Source organism: Sander lucioperca, chromosome 10 (assembly GCF_008315115.2).
Source record: "Sander lucioperca isolate FBNREF2018 chromosome 10, SLUC_FBN_1.2, whole genome shotgun sequence".
Classification (NCBI taxonomy): Eukaryota; Metazoa; Chordata; class Actinopteri; order Perciformes; family Percidae; genus Sander; species Sander lucioperca.
In genome coordinates this window covers 14,758,055-14,776,938 of record NC_050182.1, presented here as the reverse complement: position 1 = coordinate 14,776,938, position 18,884 = coordinate 14,758,055, and the positions used below count along the sequence as shown (strand labels likewise).

The window sequence follows — 18,884 nt, the reverse complement described above, 5'->3', positions numbered from 1 at the left end:
TAACTGTGAGGAATGGAAAGGATTTGTATTGTACTCTTGCCAAGATTTATGAATATACTGATGACACTGTATTAACGGTTATTCAGATGTTATGAAAACCAAGTTTATTTTGTAAGTACCTTGTTTGATTTGTACCTGTTGTAAAGACCAAAGTCATAACCTTTACTGTGTAAGTAGCATACTGGTTTTGAAACTGTTTTTTTTTTTACTATTTTCAAAACTGCAGTTATCACATTTAATGACCTGACATTTGTAAAAGAGAAGTTGTACAGAATGATGGTTATGTAGCAATATAACATTTACTCATGATGTAAAGCTAATAAATACTTGCATCTGAAAATTGGCTCCTGAGGGTTTTATCATTTACAAATTATGTATGGGATATTGCCTTTGAGTTTGTGTCTTTTTACTAACTGACAAAATGCTTTTCAAGTTTGCACTTTTTATGCGGTTTTTTTTTTCACTTTCCTGCCGAGAGTTAGATGAGAAGATTGATACCGCTGTCATATTTGTCAATATTAAAGATACAGCCAGCAGCGGGTTAGCTTAGCACACCTGAAAACAGCTGACTCTGTCCAAGTTAATAGGCTTATTTCACCACTATTCCTTTAAAGAGGATTGATATAAAGGTCAGTTTCTAGTTCCCTAGTTAGTCCCAACAACCACTGTCTCAAATGTGTAATAATAGAGACATTGATTACATTAAAAAATATTTACATTGACCACTAGATCATGAGTTTGTTAGGAGTCGTGTAATGAGCCACCCTGACTGAAACTTATCACTGTACAAACGTCAGCTTTATTTGTCAAATTCAAAGATGTCTTCAAATATTGTGCGAGGTTGTGTGACCACCTCCTCCTTCACCTCCATCACAACAGCAGAGCCCTTCACCTGCTTCTCCTCATCGTCCATCTCAATCCATGTCACTCCTTTACCTCCAGATAGCCACTCCAACTCCTTCCCCGTGTTCTCCACCTTTCCCATCAGAGTCACTGCTATCACTTCAGGCTGTGAACTCGCCCTCCATTCAGTCACCTCCTTGGTCGTCTCTGGTTGTGGTGCTGCTGCTGCTGTTGTTGTTGTTGTGGTGGTGGGGACTGTCGTCCTCTTCTGGGCTGTAGTGGATTTCACTTTAGGCTGTATTGTCCACGGCCTGCTGCTGATTATTTTGGTCACTGAAAAAAAATGTTGAATATTTGATATACAATATGTTCCAAAATTACAGCAGAAATAACTACTGAAAATAAAATAAAAAGATGTAACTTCCTGTAATGGCACAGTTATATTTACACTCTTGATAGTTAACATTTTATATTTGTATAATGTTTAAAAAAAAAAAAAAAAAATTACACGGTGCTTTACATAAACAAGAAAAAAAAAAGGACAGACATACAGCATAATTAGAGACACTTGGGACTGACTCAAAATAAACCATGGTGCCTGTGTTCATGGTAATGAAGGAACATGTCCCCCTGTGCAATAGTTACTTTTTTTTTTTTTTTACAAAAATTGAGCTCTTTGGTACAATAAGCTATGTCCGGCTTTGACTACACAGACAACACTTGTTAGTAGAATCAAGTTAGGGCTGGGCGATATGGAGAAAATCAGATATCGTGATATTCTTGTCCTAATACCTTGATGTCTATATTGCGGCAGTATTCTAGGGTTGACAATTGGTGCTTTAACAAAATATCTTCACAATGAGATTTAAGATAAATAATCTTCAGTAATATAGATATAATGACTAAGTGGGTAAAGGTAAAAAATAATAGAAGAGCTAGAACAGTCTGGTAACACAGAAAATGACATCACTTTACTGTAATGCAGCCTTTAAAACCAGGGGAAAAAGACAACACTTAAGCCATTTATGATATTACGATTTCCAAAATCTAAGATGATATCTAGTCTCATATCACGATATCAATATAATGTCAATATATTGCCCAGCCCTAGATCAAGTCATTTTGGTTTTTAATCTTATCATTTGTTGAGTATATCATTTCTGCAGCCGTATCTTTTAATCGTGATAAGACATGTTTTATTATGGAAAACGAGGGAAGCAATGACTCACCTTCGGATGCAGAAGAGCTACAGTTGGAGTCGCAGCAGGTGCACACCGAGTCTGGTCCATACAGCTCAACCCATCTGAGAAAAATAGTTATAAACCCTTGTGTGTCAATTGTAAAGCAAGTTTGAACTTTGTATTTGTTAATTATTTTCTTAAAAAAAAAAAAAAAAAAAAAAAAAAAAACACTAACCTTCTTGTTTTTGTGTCATAGTTGCAGGACTTAGCTATAGGTGTGGGGACATAACTGCCAACAGACATGGAGCAGTGCATGTAGAGCTGCTATAGGAGATCAGATCACAAGATTTGCCATCAGTTAAATGTTTTAGTATTTTAGCACGGTACTCAAACCAAAACCAGACAATTTGTAGCAAAGAAATTAAAACTAATTTTGCTCTGATAGTAACATCACACACCTGTGCCATCATTCCCGTGAACAAAAAGGCATCCACAGAGAATCTCACAGCATTGTTTTTGTATGGGATGAATCTGGTGCGACTGTACTTGCTTTCAACCATACACCTTTATCAGAGGGAGATAAAACTTGACCATTAGCCTACATATGCAATTTTTGTAAAAACATACATTTTTTTTAAAAATAAAATCTGAGTGACAATAAATCTCACGGTCTTCAGTTTGTGTGAGAGTGAGGTGTAGGGATCGACCGATACTGGTTTTGCAAGGCCGATATCGATACTGATTATTAGTAGTTAATGAAACCGATAACTGATATTTGGAACCGATATGCATATAGCGTGAAAAGGAAAATCTTTAAGGCAAAATTAAGATTTTGTGGAATGTGAACGCTGAGTCGGAGATTCAATGTCATCTTTGATTTCTTCCAGTAACTGTAATATTGCATGGCTGCTTAATCTGTAACGCTGTTCACTCAACTGGAAAAAGTGTGATCCTTGGCCCATGTCTTCGTCTTGCTCGGATTACTGCTGCCATTTCACCAGGAGGCATATGTGAGGAAACTCGCTTCCGGCTGGTTTACACCTGCTTTTAAGAGGCAGAGAATTTTCCCCGCAAAATAGAGGCGCGCTGTCAAGGGCGTTTTTTGTACATACCGCGGAATACATAGTTAGGCGCACTTCACGCTTCCCCTCCCATCTTTTTATGGGAAACTCACTTTTCCCTTCACCCTCCCGTGAATGCATATGCATGACACGGAAAAGAGCAATTTGCCATTTTCAGTTCCTGCGATAGGCAGTCTGCGCTTTTACCTCAGTGCGGCCTGTTTATACATACCTCGCCATGCTTTTACGCGCACACACGCATGAAGTGGGCGCAAAATCGTTAGTACATCTGGCCCTCAGTAGTGAGTGAAACCGAAGCAAATGGACCAACACAAAACTGTAGCGGAGCCAAAGTAGCGCACTTTGTAGTTAATTAACTTTATCGGTTATCAGGCAGATAAAAAGCCAATACAAATAATCTGCCAAAAAACGGTCCCTAGTGAGGTGATTATTACCCAAAGTTTTTCACGACTGCAAACTGAGGCGTGGAGGTGGGGGACTTCTCAGGAGTCACGTAACACAAGTGAACGTACAATCTTTCGTCTTGGGACATGGACAGAGCATTGGCCTCAAAGTACACAGGCTTCCCGAGCACGTACTGATCTGATGGAGAAAGCCTTTCCCACTGAGCTGAAAGACAGAAGGAAGCAGTCAGGCAACAAGAACAGCAGCAGCTTCCACATTCATCATCATGCAGTTACAAGAAATCCAGGTTTCCTAAATTCAAATACAAGAACTAAGTGATATTACCGTAAATAGGGTGTGTTTGATTGAATTCAAAGGCTGAGAGGCTTGGGTTTTACTGGTTGGGGCCATAAAGGGCTAAGGTCAACAATCCATGTTCCAAAAGTTCTAAATGCATTCTTCAATCTAACTCCAATGCTCTTCAAGACCTTTGAGAGCCCATAGAAATCTGTTAAGATATGTTTTATAGGTCTTACCATTTCGTGGAGTCAGAGTGAATTTAGCTCTGTTCTTCATTGGTGTTACGATCTTGCGCATCTGCATCTTTGGTGCGTAGCCAATTTTGTAGGCATATTGGTACCTAAACAGTTAAAGACATTGTGCATTGAAAGAACTTGGTGCAGAATGCTTTCTGGTCTGGATCCAGTCTTACCTGTTGTAACAACATCGTACACGCAGGGTGAAAGGCAAAGCTCGCCTGATTTGTCCTTGGACCCTTGATGGGTCATACTGTAGTGTGTTTGAATAGACCAGCTGGTTATTAATTATCTGCAAGGAAACAAATCATGTAAATTATCAATCTTTCTTTAAAACTAAGTCTACAGCTAGTGGCTCTGTAAGGCCGTACATAGGCACAGCGGCGTTTTGAGCTAAACAGCTTGCTAACATACTGGCAATGACAATGCTGACATGCAGATGTTTAGCATGTGTACAGTATATGTTTACCATGTTCATCATCAAGTTTAGAGTGATAGCATTCTGACATTTGCTAATTGGATAAGTACAGCTGAGGCTGACGGGGCTGTCACTATATTCGGGGGTATTAAGTTATGCTATTGGACAAAATAAAATGTTGGCCTGATAACGTTGCTAAGTGAAAATGTAAGGGTTTACCAAAGTTATTACAATTCATCCTCATGGGAAATGAATCTGTGTCAAAACCCATGACAATCCAATTGTTGTTAAGACTAGGACTGCATCTAACAATTACTGTCTTAATTACACTTCTGTCTATTTTCTTGATGCTTAACTGTTAGCCTAGATAAAACATAAAACAAAGTGACAATCAAAAGATCCTGGAACCCAAGGTGACATCAGTTGTGTTTGTTGTTTTGCGTGACAATATTCAATGGATTATAGCCCTAGGAAAGCAGCAAATAAATTAATTTGTGGCCATTTTGATTGACTTTGAGTATCTGACTGTCAAAATGCTGATTCATTTTCTGACAATGCATTGGACTAATCATTGCAGCTAGTTGAAAGATTTCATACAAAATAAAATTAAAATCTGCCTCGTGACAGCGATAGAAGGAAAAGTCATAATCAAAATCAGTAGGATTCATCCCCTGAATGCTTGAAAAAAAATGAGATGCCAATAGATGTTTGATGTTTAGGATAAGTGAAAACTTTGACCTGCTGGTGGCGCTAGAGAAAAAGTCAAGGGATCACCATATTCAGTAGGATTCATCCACTGGAAACCATAAATGGCTGTACCAAATTTGGTGCCAATCCATCAAATAAATGTTGAGATATTTTAGTTTGGACCAAAGTGGTTGACCGTCCAACAGATCGAGATTGCAACCAGAGCCACAGCATGGCTAAAACGGTAAATATCAAACTTTAGGCCTATTGTTAAATCTCACCGTGCGTCTGGTTCCACACATGCCAATGTCATATTCAAAATAAAGGTAATCCCTCGTGACTTTACTGGCTTGGCATGTCCCCAGTTTGAGTTGAGAGACTGGTTCACCGGCGCCCATAATGCTCCTCTGCACCTGCACGAGCATCTTGTTAAACTTGCACAAAGTCCTCACGGAAACGCTGGGCGGACTGGTGCTAGGCCAAACCGGGAACATGATCTCCCGGACGGGCTCGGGTAAATGCTCCAGTCCGGTGCCTTTGGATGGAGAGAAATGCTCCTTGTGCACCAGCGGCGGCCCGGAGTCCACAAACACGGGGAGGTGCAGGTATGGCGGCGGCAGAGTCGGTGTTTTTCTCCGGGAACCTTTTCTCATCACCTGGGTCGTTGGATTTAAAGCCTCAAACATTTGTAGTGTTCCTCCATCAGTGAAGGACAACAGCGGCAGCATAAACAATAGTGACAGGTACATCTTAATCAGATGTTTCATGTTTTATTTTAAAGTTTAGAAAATCAACCTTAAGAGTATTTCACTGATGATGATCCAAATCAACAGCACCTGATGGTGGAAGAGAACGCAAAACGGAAACAAAATGGCGCCACTCGCTCGTTGTTTAATATAAAAAAAAAAAAAAAAAAAAACGATGGCAGAAGTTGCGCGTCCTGTTTCTAGTCACATTTACATACCTCAATTAGTGTTATAAGTGAAATAACAAGTTGGTTGATTTTTATGTCATAGTATAGACCCGGTTTTACCCATAGACTGTATATTAAGTCAAGAAAAGCATAAGTGGACCTAGGGAGGCAATTTCCGGTGAGCTCAACGCACGGAACGCATATAATTAATATTATTAGTAACACCTGTGGTCAAAATACCAGCTGTGAAAAAAAAGTTATAAAAAAAAAGGTAAATGATATAAATAAAAATATTTAATATAAAAAATGAATTGTCTTAAATCTGATTAGGTAACTTCCGCCCGGATGTACAAAAAATATGCTTAGCCTACTTTAAAAAGTTTGTAGTTACACATATTCATTTTTTCTGGTTTATTTTTGACTTAAACATAACAATACAAAACAAATATGCAAAACGTGATTTTATCTGATCAAATGACAGATTCAAGAGGTTGTAATCACTGAGTTGTGGTTGTGATGGAACATTAACCTGACAAAAAAAAAAAAAGTATGAGTAAATGTTGCATTGCAGTTCGCATTGTGTTCATGTTAATATCAATCTACACATTTGTGAATATTTTTTCTGTGACTTCACATTCAGAATACAGCAGTTGTGTGAACATTTTCTACGAGTGCAAATTTCAACTTACAAGTCCTGATTTTTTTTTTACAAGCTTTCATGTGTTTTTTCTTCCTTTCGTGACTTCAAATTCAGATCACGTGTGTGAATATTTTTTACAAGTGCAAATGTTTATATAGAAGTTCAGATTTTTTGTTCTGTAAGTTCTCACATCGTATTCTACAAGCACTCACATTTTGCACCGTATTTACCTTCATTAATATTTCTCATACAATTCTGTCAACACACAAATAAAATTACTAATAATAAACAGCATCATGTTACAACATTGTGTAGTGTACGCAACCTGTGTGATGATAAGAAAAATGTAAATGTAATCTCGAAAAGTAAAGTAAAAGTTATCTGCAATATAAGGTCTGCTGTTCTTACACAGTGGGTGCACAATTAATTCAAGATTTATAGTTAACAATATTTCTCAAATTTGTTTCCCCTCCTTCCCTTGTACTTGTTATGTATATCCTTTATAGGCCAGGCCAGGTTGGATGTGGAGGGCCTCCTCACTCCAAGCAAAGCTTCCACAGCCATGTAGAGGATCTCAGTGATATACAGTACATTATCCACCAAACTTTGATTTGATCATTTTTGTTAAAATCGCTGAAATGTTGCTGTAATTCTGTTTCCTTACACTGAATTCTGCTACGACTTCCACTGTCTACTCTGTATGTGCACCTCTTTAGGTGGAGCTGTTTCCGTTTTTGGTGAAGGTTCTAAGGACAGAGGGTAAATACGACACAATGTGTATAAACATACACATTTTGAAGTCCTATGAGACAAACTTTACTGATAAGTGAACAGAGGTAATTTATTTGATCAGTTTGTATATTAATACTAAATAATGAGAACATAAGCCACACATGTTACATCCTCACTATCCACTCCAAAAACAGCTCTGCAACCTGAAAGGCATGTCTTAAGATGTTAGCAATAATTAGGAAAACATATTATTTGTCCATCTCACAGACATGGGTAAATAAACCTCAGTTTAGCACAGATTAGTGCACAGTTACTAAAAGGAAGTTGAGTACAATGTCATTTCATTAAAGGGCAGAAAAGGGATATCTGCTTCATAAGTTCTCTACCACATTACTTTAAAATGAACTGTTCACCAAACTGAGTATGAAATAAGAAGCGTGGCTATTGGGCCAGTCCAGTAGGGGGTAGCAGGTGTCGCAGCTCCATTGCACAGGTGTGTGTTGCAGCATTCATTGGTGAAGGTGAAGTTGAGTCCCATGGTGTGTTTTTCCCCCGTGACCCCACACAGGTAGGGCAAGATGCAGCTCTTCTCATACAACACCACACGGAAGTCTCCTAAAAAAAAAAATTATGAGTTCATTAGACACATCAGTTTGGGAGAGACTCACAGACCCACACTCATAATAAACCACACTGACACATCTCCCTCCGTGCTGCCTTTTTCAGTTCTTTTTCTCAGTTTTGATTCATTTACATTTTGTTCAGTGGTTTGAGGCACCCTCTTCTCACCTTTCTTGCCCACAGCTCTGCTGGACAGACAGACCTGCCCGGGTGGACACTTGAGAGGGAATCTGATGCAGTCCAGAGGTGAGATGGTGGGGAACACACAGGTGTAACAAAAGAGGGGAACTGGAAGGACAGACATGTTCGTTAAAACCCCCAAAAATCTGAAGAGCATTTAGTTGTGCAGAGGAGCTGGAGTGATGATATGATTATGTTCCAAAACATGATGAAAAGGACAGAAGCTGTATCATCCATTGCTTTGAATTTAATCCTCATACACATTGTTAACTCAAAAATGAGCTAAAAAATTGCTGCTGTGATTGGATAATTGTTATTATGGAAATAAATAAATTGATATATACTGTGTATATAATGAAATGTATGTAACAGAAGCATTATTGTTGATATAAAATGTATATAAGCTTAAGCTGAAACAGTTAGTTGATTAATTGGCTTAAACTATTTTGATAATCAATTTCAAATAATCAATTGCTTGCATAATGTTTTAAAGGTAGGTAAAGGTACTTTACTGTCACTTACACATACATGTAGCGAAATTCATTCTCTGCACTTTAACCCATCTCTCAAGGGAGCAGTGGGCAGCAGGCTTGTGCAAAATTCAGAATTTCAGAATTGGCCTCCTTTCAATTCATGAATTTGAATTTGAATTGAATTGACTCCGCCCCACAGGAAGTTGAATTTGAATGACAGGAAGTGGAATTAAATTCATGGCAATTCAAAGAAGTTCCACACAGTCGCACAACAGAAAGAATGTGCTGAATCTCACATACATTCAGTGTTAGGAAGGTTCCTTTGGAAATGTAATTGCTTACTGTTATAAGTTACCTAAGTTCACTTTATTTGGATTACTTTATCAGTGCAAAGCAATTGCCTTTTAATTTGATTAGTAACTAATTGAATTACACATTTTACCTCAGTAATACAACTAAATACAATTACATACATTTTGTAATTTAATAACATAATTTCATTACACGTAACTAGTCACTCCTCAACCCTGCATACATTTTGTTATAAACGTTTGTAATCTAAAGTTGTAAGGGACTTCTGAAACTTAAAAAGTCCAGTGTTGACCATCAAATTGTGTAGAAAAGAAGCTTTCAAATAAATGTCCACCTTAAATTGTTTGGCAACCATTTTAAATACTTGGTTAAAGTAAAGCATTCTGGGAAATGGAGTCATGTTCCACAAAATTACAATTACAATAAATCAAACTTTTTTTTTCAAATTATTTGTTCTGTGACTAGAGCTTTTAACATTCATTGCTGGGGGAAAACATTTCCTGTTAATGTAATCTGTACAAGTAGTTCAAACTAATATCATTTATAGAATATGTAATGCAATCATATCTGACATATATTGTAAAGCTTTATTGTTAAACACTTCACTTAAATTATGTATATGAATTTCTTTGAATTTTTATTGAATTGCAATTCTGCTTCCTTTAATTCAAATTCGAATTGTAATTCTACAGACCCGGAACCTTCTTGCTGCTAAACCAAAATACCAAACATTTGCTGGTTTCAGCTTCTCAAATGTGAAGATTTGCTGGTTTTCCTTGTCTTATATTATAGTGAGTTCAATGTCTATGGGTGTCTGTCTGTTAGTCGGAAAAAAATAAGACATTTGAAGATGTTGCCTTTGGCTATGGGAAACTGTAATGTGCAATTTTCACTGTTTTTTTTTTCTTCAATGTTTTATAGAACACACTGTTAATCAGTTAATCTGGAAAATAATTGACAGATTAATCAACGTAAAGTATATAATCGTAAAGTATTTCTTTTGGCAATAGCATGCATGTTTTGTGCATTCATACGCACAAGCAAACACATAAACACAGACACTTGTGTGTTGTTCACTTACCCACAGCTGGAAGTAAACAAAGGAGAAGCAGAGAGCAAACCAGCTTCGACATTACTGACTGTTTCTTTCTTACAGGGAGAAAATATGCTTGCAACTTGATTCTTCAGCTCTCGGTCTCTTTCTTCTTATTTTCTAGAACAAACCAGCTGTCTTGTTCTTTAAACACAAGAAACCTGTTGAAGTCTCCGTCTTTATGACTTATGAGTCAGTTTCCAATCAGCTTTATCCAGGCTTTTTCTGCTTTCTCAGTCGGCCCAGCTGCAGAGATCTGAACGTAAATCTCTTCTGGTTTCTCTTAATATTGTGTTCGTTAACTCCAAGCATCTCCACACCCCAATACTTATGATTCAATTAGGCTGTTAGCTTCCCGGTGATAGCCATGACTTTGCAGTGCCGCCCGGGCTCACTCTCAGGCAGAGAATAGCCCCATTCAGATTTAAGACCGTCAATAGGGCTTTGTGAGGAAACTACCCTCTAGTTTAGGAAAAAGCCTATACGATTTCATTTTGTCTTATGATGATCTTTTATTCTAAAGGGTAATTTTATGTCCACTTTTTTTACAGAATGACAAGACATGGAGTGTACTGTACTAAGGTAAAACAGGGCTTTATTAAATCATGTCTTATTTCTTAATGAAAGACGTTAAGTTTGGTAGAAGTGCTGTCAAGTGACCTGCAGTCCCATGACTAGAAATCTGAGCAGGATGTAGGAACAGTGCCACAGTTTTTAACTTTATGGAAAATTCTAAATTCACAGGTCTTTGAAGCGGCTTTGTTTCACAAAAATGGGCATTATCAGTTTAAATCTTAAAACAAACTAATACTTTAGTTTATTGAGTAAATAAATGGTTTTCAGTGATACATCTGATAATCTTGTTAGATAAGATAATCACATTAGACACTACTAAACTCTTTTTCTGTTTCTATTTTCAGCTGTATAAAAGGCCATTGTTCCTACCATGGTCATGTTTTATTGCAGTAAAGATCACCGATTTAGACCACAATGAAATGTTTACGGCAAATAAAATCTCAATATTTCTTTTAACTGAAATAACAGTTGGCTGGGGTCTGCTGCATCAGAAAGATATATCAGTCAAATGAAAATACAGGCCATTGAAAGTGATTTTTTTAATACTTTACCGCAGCTTTCTTAAGTTACCTGGGACAAACCATCAGAATTTGGTTATGCTTCTTTCTGACCAGGAAGTGTAACGTTGTCAACAGTAGAGTCTCACACATTGTTTTGTAACTTGTAACACTTCAACTTCAATTACATTTCAGTGTTTGAAATGTTACTGCACAAAGGGAAATAAGAGAACATGTCCAACTCCATTTGTGCAGCACAGTGCAGGAACATACACCATTTGGGCAAATGTATGGGGACACCTGAGAATTACACCCAAATGTGGTGGTTGCAGATTTCATTCTGAAACCATGGGCATTTATCTACTGCTATAACAGCCTTCACTCTTCTGGGAAGGCTTTCCACTAGATTTTGGAACCTGGTTGCAGGGATTTGCCCATTCGGCCACAAGAGCAAAAGAAAGGTCCAACACAGGCCTATTCCAACTCATTCCAAATGTGTTGGATAGGGTGGAGTTCAGAGCTCTGTGCGGGCCATTTTTTATGGACTTGACCTTGTGCATGGGGGATTTTGAAAACCGAATGGCCTAGCCTAAAACTACACAAGAATATGTTAACAGGGGTGTCCATATACTCTTGGCCATATACTGTTACTCTTATCCCATTTTACTAATCTTGAACTAGTACATCTTGCACACGGCCCTATTCTCACAACACACTTTGAGTTATCTCTCTCTCTACTTGCATGTTTGCTGCAGCCCTACTGAATACAAGACAGGGGGATTTGGCTTCTGCACGACCCCTGCTGGAGGACAGAAGGCATGGCTCGCTTGTCGACCTGCTGACGCCTCATGCGGATGACAGCTGCGTCCACCTGAGCTGCCACTCTCTTGCCGTGCTGGTCGTCCAGCAGCTGCAGACAGGCGCGCTGCAGCCCAGCCAGCTCACCCTCCGATGACATTAGACATCGCCTCAGCACTGCACTGCCCTGAGAGACATACAGGAAATGCATTTAGCCTGGGTTGGTTTGTTTGAGACACGCAGCAGGCGACGAAAGGGGAGGTTGGTGTTAAACCACTGAGTGCTTTTTTAAATATATGGTGTGAACTTATAGGATGAACCTTGTTTTTGTTTGCTGTTGTTCCCTGTATTAAGGTCAGTGTATGTTTTTGTCACTGCAGCCCCTACTGTAACGCTTTTTATAATGTGTTGTAGGATAGAGAGACAAATGCCAGTTTTGGTTTGGTTTAGATTAGTCATACAGATTGTTGTCTGCAGAGGTGCGAGTGCAAGCTAACATTTCCTTTTTCCTCAGAAAGTTTACTTGTCAACTGACCATTTATCTGTAGTTCCCTGAGCTCTATGAAGTATTTTAGTGTCTTTTAGCTCATTGTTTTGGTCTTTTGGCCCGCAGCTTTACTGTTTTGGTTCATCGCTGTCATCAATGTTGTTTTCAGGCAGGCAGCTGTTTTTAGCACCTGATAAACTATACACTACCTGCTCAACAACAAGTTGCAGACGGACACAGCACAGTTAGCCAGCTGGTGAACATAGTTGCCAAAAGAAAAAATGAATACTGCTTTAAAGCTTTAGTGCGTAACGTTTTGATATTAATGAACGTCCGTTACATTCAAGCCATTGCCAAATGATTTGCTACAAAGCGAATTAAGACTATCAGCTCCACACAACTCTCTCTGTATTTCTCAGTATGGCTATGTTCAGAAGATTGTGTCGTCGGGTGACTTTCTGACGCAGAAGCTCGGGTGAAGATAATGACCTCTTCTGAAGAGTCCATGTTTTTTTAATCCTCCGTGTCCTCCTTGCATACTAGCAACTGCGTGGAGGCGTGCGCGATCACAGATGGCTTGTATCGTTTGGACATGCCAACAGTGTTGTTGTCATAACTTAGAATTCCTCATGGTGAAGACAGAAACGACACACTATAGCTTTAATAGGTTATTTATTAATGAATTTAGGTCAGGATGCTTAGCAGCTTTTTATACCACAGGATAAGTCGTCAAACTATTGGAGGGTCAATAGAGAAGACAAGTTACTCTGGTGTATACAATGGTTTATTACTGATCTATTGTATACAACATTAATAATTGAGCTAATAAGAATTAATAAAGCCATTAGTTACAACTCAGAACCCTTTTATGAAGTATGAAAAAGAAGGTGGTAGCCAGATTTCTGTCACCATCATTTATGTGTGCACATATATGGATAGATATTTTGGAAGCAGTAAACACCTGTATGAGATGAGCAGCCTCAGGTAGCTGTGTCCCTGGGTGTCTGTGGTAAACCTGCACCAGAGGCCTGTTGAGCTTCTCTCTGGACAGTATGTCACCTCTGTACTCTGGACCCTGTAAACAGAATACAGGGTAAACCATCATCTTGTAAACATTGTCTCTGAATCTCCAAAATATTCACTGAACCTGTTCAACATGCACACTAACTAACCTGCACTCTGTCGTGGCTGTGACGAATACAGTTAATTTCCCTCTGCTTGCGAAACATGGCCTGTCTGGTGGCTGCAGACATCAAAGTCAGGTTTTGCTACAGAAGACAGAATTAAACGTTTTTATTATTATTCTGAAAACAAAATGATGTCAGGGTATTTCTGTATTGCATTCAAAGAGGTTTAGCATGTTGTTGTATTTTGTTCTACCTGCAGACTGATTGTCTCTGCAATTTTCTTCACCAGGCCATCATTGACGGTGCGGTGAACATCTTTCTGCCTGGTGATGGCACTGTTTAGCATCTGTCTGATGTTTTCCCTCAGTAGCTGTGACTGATTGACTGTCAAAGTGGACGACTCTAAAACCTGTTTACATTCTGCACAGAGACAAATGTGATGTAAAGATTATGTGTTTCATGGTGGACAAGAACAGAGAGTTTTTAGAGAGACCATCCTAAAATCACCCATACTGCATCTCCTGAACTGATTGTTTTGTAAGTGTAAGCAGGTACAATGTTAAAGGTACTGTAGGTTAGTGATGAGAGGATGTGTTAGTATGTATTCTGTGTTCAAGAGAGAGATAGTGTGATACATTTTTGGTACATAAGCAATTAATTTAATTAAATGAAAATAAAAGTCCACAATCTAATAGTATGGTTATACTATTCATGTGTGCATATATACTTAACATCTACATTGGATGTGTGTAAAAATTACACTCTTTCTTTTGTGTTGTTCTGTGTAATTTCTCCCTGAGAGCTGCTTTTCCTGCTGCAACAGCATGTTTGCCTGCAGGGATTGATTCAGTTTAACTTTGTGTCCTGAGTGTACCTGGTGTAAAGGGGCTGATGGGGTCTGCTTTGTTGAAGTTCTGAGCAGCGCTGCCGTGTCCTCCAGCAGAGCCGCTGTGAGGCAGCAGCTCCATGACACGAGCCCGCTCACCGGCACAGTCCAGCAGGTGCCTGCTGCTCTGACCCAGGGCCTGGAAAACAAGGAGGGGGGCTGAGAATGGACACATAATATATCTCTAAAGCCCAAGGTACCCTCTTTAAATGTCTTGTCCAAAACCCAAGCAGGTTAAATTCACAATCACACGAGTCAAAAAAACAACTCAAAAAACGGAAACTGTTGGACGTCTTTTCCTTTAAAGAATTACTCAAACGATTAATAAATTATCACAACAGTTGCCAATTCATTTTCTTTCACTCGACTATAATTGATTAATCGACTAATCGTTTTTCGCTCTAGCACATATGCTGAAGAGATCATTGTCGGATTCTGATTGTTCAACCTATAGACATCTAATAATTTACCTACATTTCGAACTGAAGAAGGGTTTGGCTACCAGGTAGAAAATTCATTCCAAGTTCCTTTGATTCTTTCAAGTAATGTTCGACTTATATTTTCTCTGTAGTTTGTTGAACAGTTTTCTTATAAAGAGGGCTTTATTGTAAGACTTAATAACATTGTCATAATAGCTCTTGGCAAGTATGCATTATAACTAATTCTATGTGATTTTACTTTGCATTTGCATAATTTGATCTCTGTTCAAAATTAGAAATGGTGTGGTGGTTATTGGTGCGTGAAGGCTTTGGCAGTGTTGTTTTTCTTCAATCACTAATGCCAGTAAATCACATGGAAGGTGAAGTGGAAAAGAGAGTGAGTGAGTGTGAGAGAGTGTGTGTGTGTGTGTGTGTGTGTGTGTGTGTGTGTGTGTGTGTGTGTGTTGGGGAGGGGGGGGGGGTAGGAAAATGAGTCAACTGATGACTGAAGACAGAACAGTAACGTAAATCACCTGAAGCTGGGTCAGTGTGTTCCTCAGCGCTCCCTCCAGATCCTGTTTCAACTTGGCCAGCTCTCTTTTCTCACACAACAACAAGTAATCAGCTCCATCTCTCTCCTGCAACAGGGCAGACCTGTCAGCAAACACATCTCCTCTCTTTGACAAATGAAGTTCACAATTAATCCATCTGGTGTATCACTTACACCACGTCTGGTGTTGGATTACTATTGAAGGGATTTAAAAAAGATTTTATAATAGCAGTACTTTGAGTAAGATAAGTTTATTAATAATGTGTGAGGTGCGTGGGATTTTAACATTTTATGACAGTTTGAGAACCATTACGAGCATGTTTCTGCAGGTGAAATCCCCTAAACCTTTCCTGCGCAGAAAATAAATAAAGTTTTTTCTGTCCTTAGATAAACATAAAAAAGACAAAATCTAGAAATGGTTGAGGGCAAAAGTCCAAGCATGATTAACGACAATTAAAGTGTATATGTCAGACTATTTAAGCCTCGGCTCAAGTACAACACCACTGCTGATCTTTGTGGAGAAACTCATCTTGGGGTTCCTTCTCCACAGGTCAGAGGTCAGAACGAAACAAAACCGCAGCCCTGAAGCGATAAATGATTCAGTGTTTTCCTTGTGTATCGTCTGGTCATATGACTCTATTTATCACACTATGGCCCAAAGAACAAAGCAGACTGTAGGGAAAAAAAGAGCAAAGAGACGAGAGTAACTTACCGTCTCAGCAATGGCTGGCCTCCTGGTCCTCCCCTCCGAGCTCCTCCTGTTGACAGTCAGATCAGTCCTGAGGCTGCGCAGCATCCTCTCCAGGTGACCCCTCTCCCTCTCCAGCTTGATACCCTCCTGGGTCACCCTGCCGGCCTGCCTGCGCAGCTGGCCCTCCACCTCCCGCACCCTCCACATGTACTCACTGGCCACGGCAACACTTGCCCCGGCACACTGCTCACGCAAGCTGGTAGGCGGGAACGGGGCCACAGATGTCCTCTGGGAGCCACTCTGGAACTTTAAGAATTAAGATTTTGTTTACAAAACGTATGACCAGCCTCTAAATGATGATTAGTTATGGACTACACTGCCCAACAGTAAGTTGGCCTAGTTCAAATTAACCACCTCTAACATTGACTACAGTTAAGTACATGTTAATGCATCCGTAAAAATAACCCAATAATGTTGTATATTATACAAAATACTTCAACACTCTGAATGGAGCCATTCTTTAGGCATAATGACTACTTTTACTTGTGATACTTAAGTAGATAAGTAGACCTTTCTTTGTAAGAGTAAATTTATACTGTGGTAAAAATAAGCTGCTTTTATTTAAGTAGCCTAAAAGATATGAATACTTCTCCATTGAAAAAACATCTCACCTCATCCTAAATTGTTAAAAACTTAGATCATAATTTTAAACTTGTATGACAGATGTTTTTGGTGCAGTTTTATTAATCGGTGTGATGAAGAATAATCTGCAAATGTTTACTTGTACTAGGCTACATGTTGTTCCTTGTGATTGTCAGATCAGTGAAGTGATCCCTGTCCTCAGTTTTCAGGTCTAGCCTAAAGTCAGCAAATAGCCTAGGCCTATATCATATCTGTCTGCACTCTGCACGCCTGTGTTTTCTCACCATCGCTCCTGCTGTTTGGGGCCTCGACATCTTATTTTTGCAGATTAAGTCACGACTCTCTCCGCATTCCGCCCCTGTGATCTTATCTTCGGTTGTTTCCGCTGTGCTGTCTGTGCGCTTTGGGGTGAAACCGGCGGCGGCGCTGCAGCTCTGGGGCCGGCTGCAAGTCCCGGACCGCCCGGCCCAAGTCTGCCGTACCAGGCGCTCCGCCCGCCGGATCGAGCGGACCGTCTCATCGCGCCAAGACTGCGGTCCGATGGTGACAGAGCCGAGGGGCACCGACTGAACCTGCATTCTTTCACATGCACTTTCCTCCTAAAACAAACAAATAATATTTAACATCAGCTGTTACCTCTCTGAAGACGATACCCCCCCCCCCCAATAAGGCTATGTGTCCACTGTGAAGCATCCAGGGCGAAAACTTTGTTGAAGTAACCTATGAGGTCCATAGCAACACTTCCTCAAGTAACTAGAAACTCAAAGCTATTTGATTGGACAGTGAGAAGAACGCAGGGGGCACTGTCATTCAACACTGGCTTTTTACACAATTGCCTATTCATCTTCCCGTAGACAATCTACAGGTTGTATCGACATGAAATTCTCCCGGTTGAATCATCAGTAGCCTACAAAAGATTAACAACTAACTTTATGTTCATTTTAACTATTTTTTCTTCTACACTAAATAAAACTGAATTTAAGATGAGGTCGAATGTTTTTCAAAGGAGAGGTGGCCTATCTATAGCCTCGTGAGACCGTCCTGATCTCGCGAGCTCCAGTTTTCCACTCGCAGATCAGTCTGGCATCTTGAGACATATTTTAGACCCTTCCCAAAAGTTCTCCAACGGAAAGTTGGAGCAAATCCATCTGGCGAGTCAGGTTAGCCTGTCTATATCCTTAAGTAAGTATCTATACCATAGTAGCCTATACATGTACCTACATACTTTTACCAGAGAAGTAAAAGTCCTGCATTGAAAAGTCTTATTCTTAGCCGTGCTGTATATATTCATTACATTATTTACAGATACATTATACATTAACATGTTTAAGCAATATTTTACTGTTGTTTTAATACTTGATTTATCTTGAGAATTTAAATAATTTTCTAAACCCATAAAGGACAACCTTCAGTTCATCAGAAAAATTCTAAATCACCAAATTTGGAGATACATTGTTTTCACTGGACATGAAGGGTAGTATATGAAAACGTGACTAAAGTTGTCAGACAAATGTAGTGGAGCAAAAAATACAATATTTACCCTTTGAGATGTTTTGGAGTAGAAGTAAAAAATGTGCATAAAAGGGAAATTCTGCAATACTGAGCCTGTGTAAGCTACTTAAAAACTTTGAGGGAGAAGTTAACTACGACTCCCAATGTGCATTTCGACTGAAACATCCAATCACAGAGCTTAGAATTCTGTTACACTAAATGTACTTAAAAAAAACATTGCTATCATTCAGGCACTAGATGTCGCACTCCCCCTCACCCCGATCCCTTGCATTCACGTCAAAACAAGTGCTGGAACCAAACATCAGACTGAGATAAACATAACACTCATTTTGGACCCGCCAACATTTTTGAAATGATTAATTCACAATCATATTTAATTTTTTTGGGGGGGTAAAAGTGATTCTTTAATTCCGCACCTTTCTAAAATGAGCCCTGTAATTTAAAGACGAAACGTTACCCCACCGATTCACGCCTCTGACTGGCTTCTTTTCCATAGCAACAGCGGGGGAGGCTCATGGGTAGTGTAGTGTTTAAAATAGAAATAAAATAAATTACAAAATATATATTTCTATGGTTTAGACCTGTCCGCCATGACAAAATGACG

At 39.2% G+C, this 18,884-nt stretch overlaps 3 protein-coding genes and 1 long non-coding RNA gene across 6 annotated transcripts; 1 reads left to right on the top strand and 3 right to left on the bottom strand.

Annotated features, from left to right (window-relative positions):
- Window positions 1-770: 770 nt before the first annotated feature.
- zp3d.2 (zona pellucida glycoprotein 3d tandem duplicate 2) lies at window positions 771-6,240 on the bottom strand. Of its 3 annotated transcripts, none has more exons than XM_036006721.1 (10): window positions 6,096-6,240; window positions 5,849-5,967; window positions 5,413-5,815; window positions 4,203-4,318; window positions 4,027-4,130; window positions 3,541-3,715; window positions 2,488-2,588; window positions 2,260-2,350; window positions 2,073-2,146; window positions 771-1,185 (listed from the first exon to the last, which is right to left on the bottom strand). In XM_036006721.1, the coding sequence occupies exons 2-10, from the start codon at window positions 5,896-5,898 to the stop codon at window positions 800-802; spliced, it is 1,500 nt and encodes a 499-aa protein (XP_035862614.1). In that variant the 5' UTR covers window positions 5,899-5,967; window positions 6,096-6,240; the 3' UTR covers window positions 771-799. The 3 variants fall into 3 exon arrangements, with proteins under 3 accessions (XP_035862614.1, XP_035862613.1, XP_031169301.1); XM_036006720.1 differs by having other exon boundaries at window positions 2,260-2,348; window positions 2,483-2,588; window positions 6,096-6,239; XM_031313441.2 differs by having other exon boundaries at window positions 800-1,176; window positions 2,260-2,348; window positions 2,483-2,588; window positions 6,096-6,239.
- Window positions 5,235-12,035, top strand: LOC116060156. The gene is made up of 3 exons (XR_004107448.2): window positions 5,235-5,375; window positions 8,221-8,283; window positions 11,924-12,035. It is a non-coding gene; the product is annotated as an uncharacterized LOC116060156 (long non-coding RNA).
- LOC116060143 (sperm acrosome membrane-associated protein 4-like) lies at window positions 7,500-10,563 on the bottom strand. The gene is made up of 3 exons (XM_031313578.2): window positions 10,084-10,563; window positions 8,206-8,325; window positions 7,500-8,031 (listed from the first exon to the last, which is right to left on the bottom strand). Exons 1-3 carry the CDS (start codon window positions 10,133-10,135, stop codon window positions 7,826-7,828), a joined length of 378 nt encoding a protein of 125 aa, XP_031169438.1. The 5' UTR covers window positions 10,136-10,563; the 3' UTR covers window positions 7,500-7,825.
- ccdc105 (coiled-coil domain containing 105) lies at window positions 10,674-17,551 on the bottom strand. Its single transcript, XM_031313495.2, has 8 exons — window positions 17,053-17,551; window positions 16,148-16,432; window positions 15,419-15,523; window positions 14,455-14,605; window positions 13,834-14,000; window positions 13,626-13,721; window positions 13,415-13,528; window positions 10,674-12,153 (listed from the first exon to the last, which is right to left on the bottom strand). The coding sequence occupies exons 1-8, from the start codon at window positions 17,344-17,346 to the stop codon at window positions 11,926-11,928; spliced, it is 1,440 nt and encodes a 479-aa protein (XP_031169355.1). The 5' UTR covers window positions 17,347-17,551; the 3' UTR covers window positions 10,674-11,925.
- Between the last annotated feature and the right edge of the window lie 1,333 nt (window positions 17,552-18,884).